At 35.5% G+C, this 16,639-nt stretch overlaps 1 protein-coding gene across 4 annotated transcripts in view; it reads left to right on the top strand.

The window, feature by feature from the left end:
- Eml4 (EMAP like 4) overlaps positions 1-16,639 on the top strand; it is a 122,936-nt gene that overhangs the window by 64,068 nt on the left and 42,229 nt on the right. For all 4 annotated transcript variants that reach the window (XM_070025467.1, XM_070025468.1, XM_070025469.1 and 1 more), the window contains 4 exons: positions 8,022-8,145; positions 10,170-10,319; positions 13,140-13,209; positions 14,262-14,372. In XM_070025467.1, coding sequence (XP_069881568.1) covers positions 8,022-8,145; positions 10,170-10,319; positions 13,140-13,209; positions 14,262-14,372 — 455 coding nt within the window. The remainder of the gene's footprint in view (positions 1-8,021; positions 8,146-10,169; positions 10,320-13,139; positions 13,210-14,261; positions 14,373-16,639) is intronic.

Here is a 16,639-nt window from a genome sequence, read left to right on the forward strand (position 1 = left end):
TAAGTACTGAGCCCAAAGCAGGCACTTTCTTGCTGTATTAAGGAATAACAAGTAGGTTATTGATCGTAGGATATATATTTGCATTTGTTAGCTATTGAATTTATAAAATACATATTCATAAGCAATAAGCTTCATAAGCTTCATTATGCACCCCAGAAGAGGGAGGAAAAGTGACTATAGTGGAGTGAAATGACAAATCATAAAAGATGGAAGAATCACAGACCTACAATGACAAGTTAGGAGTGTAGGTTGAGAAAAGCTAAAAATACCACTTGATGAATGAAATTAAGAGGGAGAAAGTTATTAAACATTGTTCATTTGATAATACATTTCCTGATTCTGAAACATTTAGTTTCAATGTTCTCACATATAATTAGGCTTAGCTGAAATGTTGGTAAGATCTTTTCAATAACTTGAAAGCTTTTTCTTGTAGTAAACAGAAAAATGAATGGTTATCATTCCCACTTTGCTATATCTTTACTAACTGGCTTGTAAACTCCTTTTTTTCCAAGGATATCATATTTCTTTTTTTAAGTAGTTTATGCCAGTTTATAGGAGATATTTATTTATTTATTTCCACACACATTTATAATGTATTCTACTCTATCTCACTTCTCTATCACTCTTCCTCTTTCCTCTTCCCAAAACAATTTCAACAGGTTTTGCTTTTCTTTCTTCTTTTATTTTTTCTCTTCTTTCTCTTTCTCTTCTTTCTCTTCTTTCTCTTTCTTTCTTTTCTTTCTTTCTATCTTTCTATCTTTCTTTCTTTCTTTCCTTTCCTTCCTTCCTTCCTTCCTTCCTTCCTTCCTTCCTTCCTTCCTTCCTTCCTTCCTTCCTTTCTTCCTTCCTTCCTTTCTTTCTTTCTTTCTTTCTTTCTTTCTTTCTTTCTTTCTTTCTTTCTTTCTTTCTTTCTTTCTTTCTTTCTTTCTTTCTTTCTTTCTTTCTTTCTTTCGATACTCCGAGGGTATGGGGAGCACCCTAAGCTGTGGTTTCTCCATCTTCACCCTTTAAATTTTTAAAAATTTTTATTGTAAAGGTGATGTACAGAGGGGCTACAGTTACAAATGTAAGGTAATGAGTACATTTCTTTTTGAACTCCTCTCCCCACCAAGTTGCTGCTCTAATGAGTATCATTGTTGCATTGGTTCACCTTTTGTCCTACTGTTTCTTTGTGATTTCTCCTCTCCTTCCCCAAAACAGGTAAACTTATATACAAAACAAAGGGTACAGAAATAAAAAACAGTGTCAACAGAGAATAAACCAAAAGGAAATAATTCAGGGCCAGTTGTTTCTATGCAATAGAGGTCTAATTGTTGAGCGAGCATTTCTTCATGGTATCCAGAGCAGGGTCTAAGAGAAGCATGTGACTTGACAGACTTAATTAGTACATATTCTTTATTCTCATTTCCTTTCCATATCAATAGCTGCTTTTAAGGACAGTTTCTTTTCTTTTTTCTTTTTTTTTCTTTTTTTTTTTTTTGGATTGTCCTGGGACTTGAACTCAAAGTTTGGGCACTGTCCCTGAGCCTCTTTGTGCTCAAGGCTAACACTCTACCACTTTAGCCACAGTTCCATTTTCGGCTTTTTTGAGTAGTTTATTAGAAATAAGTCTCACGGGGACTTCCTGTGTGAGCTGTCTTCAAACTGCAATCCTCAAATCTCAGCCTCCTAAGTAGCTATTTGGCTCAACAGTTTCTTGGTTAATGAATCTAATAAAGCAGACACGTGGAAAAACATTCCAACAATGCAAACAGATACAATGAAAATAGTCTCTCATCTCAGCCTTCACTTTTCTATTTTCATAATTGCAAATAGTATTGAGCCTCCTTTATCCTCCTTGTTAGCCTCCCACTAGTACACCCTCATCCCTCTATTGGTCTTTTTTTTGGGTTCTTTTTTTTGGGTCTGGTCGTGGGGCCTGAACTCTGGGCCTGGGCGCTGTCCTGTCCCTCAGCTCTTCAGCTCAAGGCGAGCGCTCTACACTTGAGCCACAGCACCACTTCCGGCTTTTTTCTTTTTGCTTATGTGGTGCTGAGGAATCGAACCCAGGGCCTCATGCATGCAAGGCAAGCGCTCTTCCACTGAGCCACCTTCCCAGCCCCAATCATTACTTTCAGTATATTACAAAACTGTTTACCCTCTTTCTTTTTCCCTTAATGTCCCTTCCTAAATACTCCCTTAGTTTCATTTATGATCTGTTTATCCATAAAAATAATTATGTGTATGGGTCTTTATATATGTATGTACATGTCATGAATATGTGTATTTTTAAAATCTAGATTCTACCTATGAGTGGAAACGTGTACTGTGTCTTTTTTTTTGTCAGTCTTGGGGCTTGAACTCTGGGCCTGGGCACTGTCCCTCAGCTCTTCAGCTCAAGGCTAGCACTCTACCACTTGAGCCACAGTGCCACTTCTGGTTTTCTGGTGGTTTATTGGAGATAAGAGTTTCACAGTCTTTCCTGCCTGGGCTGGCTTTGAACCGCAATCCTCAGATCTCAGCCTCCTGACTGAGTAGCTAGGATTACAGACATGAGCCACCAGTGCCTAGCTTCTGTATCTTATTTTTTGAACTTGTCTTGTCTCACTCAATATATGAGTGTCCTCCAGTTGCATTTATTTTCCTAGAAATAACATTCCATTTTTCTTCAAGGCTGTGTAATATTTCATAGTGTATATATCCATCACATCTTTATCCATTCATGTGTTGTTGGGCACCTCACTTGATCCAATCATATGGCTATTGTGAATAGTGTTTCAGTATACATGGTTAGAGTCTATAAGGTCTGATAAGCACAGGTTCATATTGTCTGCAAATAGGGATAATTTGATTTCTTCTTTCACTATTGGAATCACTTTTATTTCTTTTTCTCACCTTATTGCTCTGGCTAGGAATTTTAACACAACATTGAATAAGAGTAGGGAAAGTGGACAGCATCCTTTGTCTTGTTCCTGACTTTCTGAGAAATTATTTCAGTTTTCCCCTACTAAATATGATGCTAGCTATAGCCTCGTCATTTGTACTTTAAGTTAAGATATATCTCTTTTATTCCTAACTTCTTCAGAGCTCTCACAATATAAAATGTTGAATTTTATCAAAGGTTTTCTACAGATACTGATTCAGTTATATAGTTTTTACTCTGTGTCCTATTATGTGACTTTTTTTGTGTATGTTGAACCTTCCTTTCACATCTCTTAATCGTGATGCATGATTTTTTAAAATATATATACTGTTGAATTCTGTTTACAAAGATTTTACTGAGACTTACTGTATCAGTGTTCATCAAGATAAGTCTACAATTCTGTCTCTGTTGTATCTCTGATTTTGAGATGAGTGTAATAGTTGCTTCATAGAGTGAATTTCATAGCATTCCTTCTTTTTCTATTTCATGGAAGAGTTTGAAGAATACTGTTAGCTCTTCTTTAAAGGCCTAGTCAAATTTGGCTGTGAATCCATCGGTCCCTGAGCTTTTCTTAGGAGACTATTAGTGCTTCAGTCTCATTGCTTGTTAAAGCTTTATTTAAGGGCCAGGCACTGATGGCTCACGCCTGTAATCCTAGCTACTTAGGAGGCTGAGATCGGAGGATCATAGTTCAAAGCCAGCCCGGGCAAGAAAGTCTGTGAAACTCTTATCTCCAATAAACTACCAGAAAACTGGAAGTGGCGCTGTAGCTCAAGTGGTAGAGCGCTCACCTTGAGCTGAAGAGCTGAGGGACAGTGCTCAGGCCCAGAGTTCAAGCCCCACAACTGACACACACACAAAAAGCTTTATTTAAGAAGTTTATATCTTGTTGGCTCACTTTTGGTGGGTCAACTATATATCTTAGACTAAGCAAATACTAACTATAAATGAATTATTATTTTATAATTAAACCATTACTGACCAGATTCAATTAAAAACATCTTGCTGAGCATTGGTGGCTTATACCTGTGATTCTAGCTACTTAGGAGGCTGAAATCTGAGGATTATGGTTTGTAGCCAGCCTGGGCAGGAAAGTTCATGAGAATTTTATCTCCAGTTAACCACCAGAAAGCAAGAAGTGGACCTGTGCCTCAAGTGGTAGAATGTTAACCTTGAGAGAAAAACTCAAGGACACCCAGGCCCTATATTCAAGCTCCAGTTTGGGAAATTCCCCCCTCCCCCAAAAAAATGATTTGAGCTTTAGTGTTGAAGCTGAGTCAAATCAAGTTCTGCATTAAAGCTCGTATTCCTTGTATTCTCTTTATTCCCAGTTCCAAATTTCACTGTTCCAAGAGTTAAGTGTAGAGATTAATTACATCTAATAATCCAATTCTGTCTACTAGTAGGTAACTCAAATTTCTTTCCTTCAATTATAAAACTGTTGCACATGAGGTATGTGCCTGTAATTCCAGCATTAGGGAAGCAAAGGTGGAAGGATCACAAGTTCAAGGTGAGCCTAGGCTACATAGTAGAACTCTACCTCAAAAAATTCAAAACCAGCTGGGCACCGGTGGCTCACGCCTGTAATCCTAGCTACTTAGGAGGCTGAGATCTGAGGATCACAGTTCAAAGTCAGTCCAGGCAGTAAAGAAAGTCTGTGAGACTCTTATCTCCAATAAACCACCAGAAAACCAGAAGTAGTGCTGTGGCTCAAGCAGTAGAACGCTAGCCTTGAGCTGAAGAGCTGAGGGATAGCGCCCAGGCCCAGAGTTCAAGCCCAACAACCGACAAAAAAAAAAAATTCAAAACCCAACAAGCAAAACATACTTCATACTGGTTTTACTGATCTCAGGCTTTACTTTGACCAGTCTGGTGACCCATTTGTTTCCATTGACTTTCCTGGTAGTTTACAGTGAAGACAGTTAGAAAGTAGTGCTGAGTAATATAAACATACCAGCCATAAAGCTTTTGATCATAAGGTGAAGAAGCCTGATAGTCTCAAGAAAACGTTTGCAAGAGAACGACAACGACTAAGGGAGAAGAGTGCCTTCATCTTTTATCCGATTCCCAAGGTAAAGAGTGTCTACTGAAAGAAGTGCCAAACTGGTGACCTATGCTATATGCAGTCCAAATAGGTATGTTTTCACATTGTGCTGTATCTCCCTCTTTTTTTAACAAAGGAGCAAACATTTTCAAGTTGCCAGATTTTACAGTAGAGACGTACTCTTTCTCCTAAAAAATGAAAATATCTGTTAATAATGGGCCCACATACCTGACAGCTACTGCCTCCTTGGTTTGTTGTATGCAGTATTGGGGACAGAGGCAGGAGTTAGGAGTTTGAGGCCAGACTTGTCTGAATCTCTAGACCTTGTCTTAAAAAAAGAATCCCCAAAGGCAGAGGAACAAATATTTGTCATTTTATATATTGTTTCATAGTATGATGTCTTGTAATCATAATCTCAAGCAATAGGTAGTATTATATACCAGAAAATGAGGACAAGTCTCACAGCTAATAAACAGTACAATTACAATTCAAATTCTGGAGTCTTTCCAAAGCTCTTGTTCTTTCTATTGTAATGTATTGTTTCTCTCTCTCAGTTCCAGGAATTTAATTTAAAATGCTTAAATTATATACTTGGTCTCCAACAAATATACTCACACTTTAAAGACAGAGAAAACATTTTTATCATAACATGTATTGCCATTTTTGTAGCAAGCACTAATAGTTCCTTTTAATTCCCCATTTAGTTGATTTTGCTACATGATAGTTAATAAAATCTGTATGGTATTCTTAGCTTTCTGTCTCTATTAATCTAATTGTATTTATACTATTTCTAACTCTTACTAACCATATATTCCTTTCTAAGTGGCAATAGAGGCATTTATTAACTTCTAATTTTTATTCAGATAGCATTTTTTGTATGCATTTCTGATCAAAAATCCTGGGAGAAATTCCAAAGGACAGTGTCTCTGTCTTCAGAAACTATAGTCTTAAAAGAAAAAACTAGAGAGAGTTATGTTTAGCAAGCAACACCTATAACAGATTAAATTTACAAAAAAGGGGCAAGGAGCAATAGATAAGAATAATTACGCCAGGCGTTGGTGGCTCATGCCTGTAAACATAGCTACTCAGGAGACTGAGGATCACAGTTCAAAGCTAGCCTGGGCAGGAAAGTCTGTGAGACTCATCTCCACTTAACCACCAGAGAACCGGAAGTGGCATTGTAGCTCAAGTGGTAGAGTGCTAGTCTTAAGCTGAAGGGCTCAGGGACAATGCTCAGCCCAGAGTTCAAGTTCCACAACCAACCCCCACCCCACCCCACCCCCCAAAAAAAAGAATAGTTGTATAAGGAAGATATTTAGTAGTAGGTGATCATTTAATTACTATCAAAGTCCAGCTATGCTAAATATACCAGAAAACAATGCCCACTCATATTCAAAAGTAATAGAGATATACTTCATTTGGTATTTAGACCATAGTGTGGGAGGTTTTAGCCTTAGAACAAACCCTGAGGCCAAGTCCATTGTGAGTAATAACAATATAAATAACTTGAACTTCTCACCCATAACACTCAACTTTTAATCTGACTAAAAAACAATGCAGACATTTTGCAAGTAATTTGTCTTTCTTTTCTTAGCTGGTATTATATAAACTATTGAATTACTGGATTTTGTTCTCTTCTTAGGTACCACAAGTCATTATTAGAAATCTTGAGATTGCATCAGCCTCTGGTTGATAGTTGCATTTTCAGATTGGTTCACTACTATTTTCATACAGTGCCAAACAAGATGCCAATTGTTTAGACATTTCCTGTGCTTTTGTACTTAGTTTTTTTCGTTCTCTTCCCCTTTTGCATTCTTTTGTAAACATTTATAATCACAAATATCAAGCCTTTCTGTATGTAGATCCTTGGAATGCTAAAGACGGGGATAGGTGAAATGGAGTTAGGGGTTGTTTTAGATTTTGGATGAATAAGAGACAATCTCATGTTTAGTATTGTAAAACACCTATGACAAATATTGATTTGATTCTAGACATTTATTCATTAATTTATTTTTATGCTAGTCCTGGTGCTTGAACTCATGGCCTGGATACTATCTGTCCCTGAGATTCTTTGCTCAAGGCTAGTGCTCTACCACTTGAGCCATAACTTCTTTTTGTTTATTTGTTTGCTTGCTTATTGTTTTGTTGGTCCTGGGGCTTGAACTCTGGGCCTGGGTGCTGTCCTTGAGCTCTTCAGTGCAAGGCAAGCCCTCTACCACTTGAGCCACAGTGCCAATTCCCACTTTTGGTATGCTGGTAGGTAGTTTGAAATGAGAATCTCATAGACTTTTCTTCTCCAGGCTGGCTTCTGATGTGATCCTCAGATCTCAGCCTCCTGAGTCTAGGATAACTGGCATGAGCTATTGGTGCTTGGTTGTTCACTCTCAACTTTTTGCTAGTGAGAGATGAGAGTAAGGACTTTCTTGCCTAACTGGCTTCACTGGGATCCTCAGATTGTAGGCTGTTAGTAACTAGGATTAGAGGTGTGTGAACCATCAGCACCTGGCTGGTTTTTCATTTTGTTTTGTTGCTTTTACTATTGACTTGTAGGCATTTCTTATTCTAGAGATTAACCCCATACTGGCTTTTTACTCTACTGATGGTTTCCTTTGCTGTGCAGCACTTTCTAGTTTAGAGGTCCTGTTTTGATGTATTAATAATTAGGTTGATCAGGTAGCGCTGTGGGTATGGTTTTTGTCTAATCAACCAAATTCTCTTTTCAACAGTTCACAGTCAACAGTTAGAGAAATGGTTATTACTAAATAATTTTCTTTAGTATTTTTCTATTGCATCCATCCTGGCATTATAGAAATGTGTTAACTTGAAAGATAAATTATTAATTATGGAAAAAGCTATCCTCAAGGAAATAGTAAGTTATTTTGTCCTACAGTGTTTTAGAATACATCTTTATAATATCACTTTTTCTGTATGCCTAATATATAATAAAACTACTACATATGAAAATAAAAACTTCTTTAGCTATTTTTGTCTTATTTTTTATTATAATGTTAACATTAATCTACTTTTGTACAATCATACAAAAATACATGTGACTTAACTTTTATGTTTCAACAGAAGGAGAATATATTAAAATGTTTATGCGAGGTCGGCCAATTACGATGTTCATTCCTTCTGATGTTGACAACTATGATGACATCAGAACAGAACTTCCTCCTGAAAAGCTTAAACTGGAGTGGGCGTATCCTTCTCTACAAAGACAACAAACCTATTTGCTTTGTCTTTAGAAGAAAAATTGGTTTCCAGCCTTTATATCTGACAGTAAAATAAACATAGCTACTTGATAAATTTGTTAAATTTAAAAGCTAGCTCTAATCTTCTTTACATGCTACATATATTTTGCTACTAGCAACTTAAATTCATCAAAAGTAATTCATAAAGATCAAGCAGCATTCTTTGAACATCACAGCTGGTAATGGTGTGGTAGGAAAGGTACTGGACTAGAATTGAAAGTCTAGTGGTTGAGTTAGGGTCCTAATGGTTATCCTTTATAAACCTTAACTTTCTCCACTTGTATAAGAGGTCAGTAACTGGCTTATAGAGCTGTTGTAAGACTTTAATGAGAAAATAACTAAATATATGGCTCAATGATAGAATGTACATAAACAAAAGGCCCCGAGTTCAAATCCTATCATCTCTCCCTTTCAATTTTTTTCATTAAAAATTGTATAACCTGTGAAATAATGTATAATGTAAATCATTTTATTAAGAGCTTAAATTAATGAAGCTAACTCTATTTCCCTAATTCTCTGCTGGACATTATTTTAAATAGCAATTTAATACAGAGCTTTTCTAGTTTCACCTACAAACTGTCACTTAATAATCTCTTTAGAAAAGCCTCTTAAACAAAAGCTAATAGTGTGACTTCAGCTCTCACCTGCCATTTTTCTTTCAACCTCCTCTTCAGACTCCTTAAAATTCTTTGCAGTAGACAGAAATCAACTTGGAAAAACTCACCAATCCTATGATTTGTTACAGCATCAACAAAAATGTCACTTTTCTCAGATGGACTTATACTCCTTTTTTCATCTAAAGTAGTCACTGTTTATGCTTCCTCTTAGCATCCCACTAAATTTATTCTTTTTAGTTTTTTTATTATTAAATTTCCTCTTATCAAGCTTTTTTTTTTTTTTTTTTTTTTTTTTTTGGTCAGTCATGGGCTTGATCTGGGGGCCTAGGCTTGCTTTCCCTGAGTTTATTCACACAATGCTCTCACTCTACCACTGAATCACAGCACCACTTCCCGTTTTCTAGTGGTTAGTTGAAGATAACAGTCTCACCAGCTTTCTTGCTGGGCCTAGCTTCAAACTCAATCCTTAGATTTCAGCCTCCTGAATAGCTAGGATTTTAGGTGTGAGCCGCCAGTACCCAGGTTTATTTTTATTTTTTAATAGTTATGTAAAGAGGTTTCAGTTGAACATGTCAGTGTATAATGCAGTGCATCTTGATCAGTTTCATCCCTTTCATCATCATCCCCCTTCTATCCCATTCCCTTACCTAGTTTCATTTTCATTTATGTACAGTATTAACTATATTTCTCACCTCTACTCCATTCAAGCATTAACCCTCTCCACCTGACATGAGAATCTACACTTGTATATCATACGTTAGTCAGTTTGATTGTATATAAATGAAAAGCATATATGCATATATTTTCATGTTTTTAACTTCCACATGAGAGAAACATACACCTATTGTCTCTCGGAGCTTAACTTACATTGCTTAACAGAATTTTTCCAGTCCCATCCATTTTGCCTGCCAATGACATTTTTAATGGATAAATAAAATCTTTGTGTATGCATGTGCTTGCATGCACTCATATACATATCTTCTTACTCTATTTTAGGGCATCTCGGTTGCTTACATAATTTGAATCAATTAATTTTCTTTCCATGTTCATAATAACCTATTTGAAGATTATTTTTGTCTTCTCCCAGAACATAGACCTCACATTTGCTTTGCTGAGAACTATGTTCAGCACTATACCTGATACCTATTAGATTATGAATTCAGTATATATTTAGTCTGATGAATGAAGAAACTGACATAAACATAATGAAAGACTCAGAGTTGGACAGTGATAATCGTGGGATGAGTTTTCTAGTTCTAGTCCAGTAATATTTTCATTATACCTTGCTGATATCCTTTTAAAAATAGCTTAACAACCTCAATAGTTGTTAAAAACCTTAACATTTTTCTTTTAAGATATGGTTACCGAGGAAAGGACTGCCGAGCTAATGTTTACCTTCTTCCTACGGGGGAAATAGTTTATTTCATTGCTTCAGTAGTAGTACTATTTAATTATGAGGAGAGAACTCAACGACACTACCTGGGTCATACAGACTGTGTGAAATGGTTGGTATCATGTAACACATTCAGTTTTGCTCTCTTGTATCTTCATTTTCTATTTTTAAAATTTGGATTGTACTACAAATGTTTCCTTGTGGAAAACTCAGAATATAAGGGTATTATAAGTGTTTAGTAAAATACACGTTAAAAAAAGAAAAGGTCTTACAATCTTTTCATATGGTAGGTGTAATATTGGCAGCAATAAAATATATATTCTGCTATAGATTGCAGTTGGAATCTCCTCTGCTTTCTCAAATCTTTTTAAGTCTTTTCCTTTCTATAATATGATATACATATATGACATATTTTTTATGGGTCTCTGAGTAGGTTCTTATGCACATGACTTTTAAAGTGGAAGCTTTTACTGGGGGGGAAAGGTCATGGCTGAATAGGATCATAAGTATCCCATAAGGTACCTTTTTAATGTTTAGACTCATGATTATTAGGATATTGTACAAATATTGTTGAACTCTTAGAAATGATTAAAATATTTAATATTGCAGATTAATATATGTACAAATTATTGCAACATTCTGATAGTTAAGGTTAGCTACAGCCTTACTATTTTTCAGTTGTAGTTAAAAACCACAGGTCAACATGCAGCCATATAAACAGAATAAGAAAGATGATACCAGGCATAGTGGTTCAAGCCTAGAATCCTGACACCCAAGAGTTTAATACTAGAGGATTGAAAATTCAAGGCTAAGTCTGAACTACGAAGCAGGACCCTGTCTCAAAACAAGCAAATATAATAAAAGAAAAGAACGACATATCATGTATTAATACAGACAAATCCCTAAGATATACTTCCAAGAACATATTAAAGAGCAGGAAAACGTTTGTTTTTCTACTGTGTTTGTAAGGAAATTCCAAGTAACAGCCATGGTTATATATGCTTCTAATTCCAGCACTAAGGACACTAAAACGAGATTGAAAATTTGAGCTAGCATTAGCTACATAGAGGGACCAATTCCCCACCCAAAAAACACTAAAAAACAAAATGGGAATAGAAACATTAATCTTATCTTGGCTTTCACTTTTGTTTAAAAAAAAAAAAGTTCCTAGAATTATTTTTAAAACTAATTATACAGTTGCCTTTGGAGGCTTAAGGTAGTGGGGAAGGGTGAATAAATGAAATATTAGCAGTTAAGACAGGAGGAAAAGAGGCTTTCTCAGTATATTTTTAAGATAGTATTGGTATTTGAACCATGAAAAAAATATTAACCTCCTTCAGAAATTGTAATGCAAAAAATTTGTTTGAAAAGATGTGAGCTAAATATGAGATGTTAATATATTAAATATTTTGTTACTTTTAATGTAGTTGACCTCGGTGCAGGACATAAAAACTATTGAAGAGGAAAGGGAACTAAGGAAACACGGATAGATTTCTTAATAATCAAAGAAATGTGTGCAAAATACCATTTATACCAATCAAATTAGTAGAAAAAGAAATTATCATTTGGTCGGTCATGGGACTTGAACTCTGGGCCTGAACAGCTGTCCCATAGCTCTTCAGCTCAAGGCTAGCACTCTACCACTTGAGCCACAACACCACTTCCAGTTTTCTGGTGATTTATTGAAGATAAGAGTTTCACAATACCTTTCCTGTCTCGACTGGCTTTGAACAGCGATGTTCAGATTTCAGCCTCCTGAGTAGCTAAGATTACTGGTGTGAGCCACCGGTGCCCAGCCAGTAGAAAAATATTTTTAAAGAGAATTTTTTTTTGCAGTGCTGGAAATTGAACTCAGGACTTCATTTCTGTTTGGCTAAGATATATATGTATATATGGAGAAACTGGAATATTTTTTATCTCTTTCAACACTAATCTAGAAAATAATGAGCAATACATACTTCAGAATGAAAAGTTATATTTTCAGTTATTCTACCATTTGCAAGATACAGAAAGATTCTAATACAGATAGGAAGACATTATTTATGTTTTTTTTTTCATTTTGTTTTGTTTTTGCTAATCAGTTGTATGTTTACCATGGTCAGTTTGAGTACATTTCACTATTTTGCATTTTTATTTAAAAATTTCATGCCATAAATTTGATTCAAGAGTTTAGGATTAAAAATGTATTAAGCCAAATGTGATGATACATGCCCATAATCCCAGCTACTTGGGAGGCAATAAGTTAACACATAGGGATTTATATCTGTAATCCTAGCTATTTAGGGATCATGGGTAGAAAGATCTGTCTGAGGCTAGTCCCAGTCAAAAAGTATAGGACCCTATCTGAAAAACAGAGCAAGAGATTAGGGGAACCATTTCAATGACCTATCTAGTCATTGTTAGAGTTTAAACCCTAGTACTGCTCCCCACTATTTGCAACCCTCCACCCCCACCAAGTGTTAGCTAATTAAAAGGTTGATGACAAAGTATTTGAGGTACTGCTGAGTTAATTTGTAGAAAAAAGAAATGACCTAAAATATTAAGGCATCATTAATTACTAATATGTATAAGGATTATGTAGCAAGATGAAATGATGCATATTTTTAATATTAATAATACCAATATAGTATTACACCTTGAATGAACCACCAAGAAACTTGAGCAAATGAAAACAGTTTAATTTGTTGCTATACAAAGTTGTGGATAAGTATTTGCTTAAAATAAAATGTTCCAGTAATTTGTTGATTAAGAAAGGAAAGTATATAGCTTCAGATAATTTAAATTTGTTTAATTTACTAAAGAAAATAAATAGGCCAAAGTGAGTTTTTAATAGCTAGAATCTTATTTGTTTGAAAAATGTTGATACAAAGGTACATTTCTGCTGTTTTACATGTTTCCTGTATTTAAAATTATTGTTGATGCTGCCTTTTAGCCTTGCTATACATCCTGACAAAATTAGGATCGCAACTGGACAGATAGCTGGAGTGGATAAAGATGGAAGGGTGAGCAGCACAGTTTTATGCATTCTATATCTAGTGATATTGATATTAGAATGGAATTTATTGTAATTTTAACCACAACTTACAATTTTGTGTTAAAATTTACTAAAGGATTTCTAGTGTAAGCAAGGAAAACAACATCATTATAGAATGTAAGGGAGTTTCAAAACACAAAAAGAATGTTACTAATTTTTTTTCTAAAAAGTCTTTTTAAGCTATAAAAATAGGAGGAGTAATATTCTGGTTAGATTTTTCTTTACATAGAGTAACTTCTCAATGCTTATCTGAAGTTGCTTCAATTTTCCTTAGTCAGTGAGATCTCTTGATTTGATGTATATGAGAGCTAATATCACCTGGCTTTTCAGTCACTATTCAATGTTAGTAAATTGGCCTGTAAAACATTTCTTATTTCTAAGATCAGCAGTGAATACTGATGACTTAATTATCCTAAGTGTGACTATATTCATGACATTTTCTGTGAGTTCAGCTTTAAGGCATATTATTCAAAAATGAAGGGAATGTAAAAAGCAGAGTAGTGAAGCTGTGTGTGGTGGGTGACATCTGTAGTCCCAGCTCTATGAGAGATCAAAACAGGAGGATCATTTATTTGAGACAAGTCCAGGCAATATAGTGGAATTATTTAAAAAATAATAAAATAATACCAACCAAAAAAAAAAGCATAGTTTCAGAGTAAATTTACCTGGGCTAGGCTTCTGACTACCTTTTTACAACAAGTAAAATTTTGGTAAAGTTTCTTTATCTCAGTTTATTTATATATTAGATGATAGAGTACCTGTAGTTTTTAAGGTTATGAAAATGAAATGATTAGATAACATGTGAGATACATAGAATAGTATGTGAAATGTAAATGCGCAAATTAGTTGATGCTACTCTTACCACATATTTCCCTTAAAAAATAATCAAAGTTCTTTAAGTATGATTAGATATTTATCAATCCTTACCATCCCTAAAGATGGTAGACAGTTCTCTGTAGTAGCAGTATGTCTTTACATTTTCCTGAATATCAGTTAGTCCTATTGCCTTGTGTTTTGCAGCCTCTGCAGCCCCATGTGAGGGTGTGGGATTCAGTTAGTCTATGCACATTGCAAATTATTGGACTTGGAACTTTTGAGCGTGGAGTAGGATGCCTGGATTTTTCAAAAGCAGTAAGTAACACTTTTTAAAGAAGCAGTCAGGTTGAACAAAGAATCAGGAAAAAAATAAAAGCTTGGAGTTTTCTCTGTGTGTCTATTGAAAGATTAGGTATTAGCTATTTTTAATATTAGCTGTTGGTAAATGACTAGCATTTTAGCATGAAAATGAAATTTGGTTTTGATAGAATCAAGATACTAATAGTCCAGTGTAATGGTACGAAATGGTTGAAGGAAGATATACATAGCATATTGCAATTTAAAATGAGCAATAGGATGTGTTTTTTAATTAGCTTGAATCATAGAACAGATCTTTTTTTTTCTTCCTCTTTTTTTATTTTTAAGAGACTTCAGCAAAAATAATAATGGCTTTTCTCATTGCCATATTGCAGAGAAAAATAGAGCCTTTTCTTTCCTAAAATCATATCTTGATTCTGAATTGATAACAACATGGGTTTAAAACTTTGTGCCTGACAGTTTCATCTGGACTTTGAAAATTTGTTTTGAGAGGAAAGTAAGATATTTCTAAACATATTGTTTTTTGAATTATATGTAACTATGATAAAGTATGAAAACCATCTGTATTTTAAAATTTTGTACTTTTAAATTTCAAACATAAGTGCTCCGGGGTTTTATACTTCCAGGTATATTTGTGTATTCATACTATCTCTTCAGTTCTTAATTGTCTGTTTTTGTTTGTTTGTTTGTTTGGGTCCAGTCATGGGGCCTGAACTCTGGGCCTGGGCGCTGTCCCTCAGCTCTTCAGCTCAAGACTAGCACTCTATCACTTGAGCCACAGCGCCACTTCTGGCTTTTTTCTTTTTGCTTATGTGGTGCTGAGGAATCGAACCCAGGGCCTCTGGCATGCAAGGCATGCGCTCTACCACTGAGCCACCTTCCCAGCCCCATTCAGTTCTTAATTGTCTGAAGCTGTATTGTGAAATACAGAAAAGAAAGATAAATTTGGGTGAATTTAGGAGTTTGCTAGCTTGAAGGCATGGAATATTGAGAGTTGAACAGGAATTAGGAGAAAGGAAGTATTTTCTCTACTTTTACCCCTAAAATCTCTATAGCAGGCATATTATCATGTTACTGTTCTTGTTGTTTCAATATTAAGACTATCTTGAGTTGCCCTATACAAACTTTTTTCCTAATTCAAAATTATTCTGATAAAGTCCAAAAAAATGATACAGCTTTTGGCCTTCTTTGTTACCTCTCTTCACCTCGAGTTTTGTACAGAGATATTATTGGGCAGGGACCACACGTGCTACTAGAATCATCTTTTCTTTTTAAAAATTTTATAAAGATTTTTTTATTAGCAGCATATATTAGTTATCCAAGGAGGAGTTCATTGTGACTTTTTTTGGGGGGGAGCACTTGTGGGGCTTGAACTCTGGGCCTGGGCACTGTCCCTCAGCTCTTCAGCTCAAGGCTAGCACTCTACCACTTGAGCCACAGTGCCACTTCCGGCTTTTTCTGCTTATGTGGTGCTGAGGAATCAAACCCAAGGCCCTCATGCATGCAAGGCAAGCGCTCTACTGCTGAGCCACCTTCCCAGCCCCTCATTGTGACATTTCTATGCATACTTAACAGTATACCCTGATCAAACTTACTCCTATCTCTGTCTCATGGTTGTTTTTCTTAAACTTATTCAAATTGTGTGAATGAGAGTGATTACAGAAAAATAAATAGGAAAGGATTTAATGGCTAGGCATGATGGCACATACCAGTAATCCTAGTACTAGGGAGGCTAAGGTAGGGAAATTTGAGTTTGAAGCCAACCTGAGAAAATACAGCAAGACACTATCTCAAAAATCAAAAGAAAGTAAGAGATTTAGTTCTATTTTTATTTATTTTGTTACATATTATTGTAAGTCAGGTACATTGCACACAAAAAATGAAATCAGCAACCTTGAAAATAGCCACTAACTTTAAGCTCGTTTCATCAAAAGTTATCAAAAATTTCATTGGTAGAAAGTTTGTGAAATAATGTATGTGTCTTTTCACCTATCATTAAGAAATACAGGGGCTGGGAAGGTGGCTCAGTGGTAGAGTGCTTGCCTTGCATGCACGAGGCCCTGGGTTCGATTCCTCAGCACCACATAAGCAAAATGAAAAAAGCCGGAAATGGTGCTGTGGCTCCAGTGGTAGAGCGCTAGCCTTGAGCTGAAGAGCTGAAGGACAGTGCCCAGGCCCAGAGTTCAGGCCCCATGACTGGCAAAAAAAAAAAAAAAAAAAAAAATACAGTGTGGATATTTTCCAGCAGCAAGAAGAAAGGAAAT

This window comes from Dipodomys merriami, unplaced genomic scaffold (assembly GCF_024711535.1).
Source record: "Dipodomys merriami isolate MVZ:Mamm:240054 unplaced genomic scaffold, mDipMer1.0.p SCAF_17, whole genome shotgun sequence".
NCBI classification, from domain to species: domain Eukaryota; kingdom Metazoa; phylum Chordata; class Mammalia; order Rodentia; family Heteromyidae; genus Dipodomys; species Dipodomys merriami.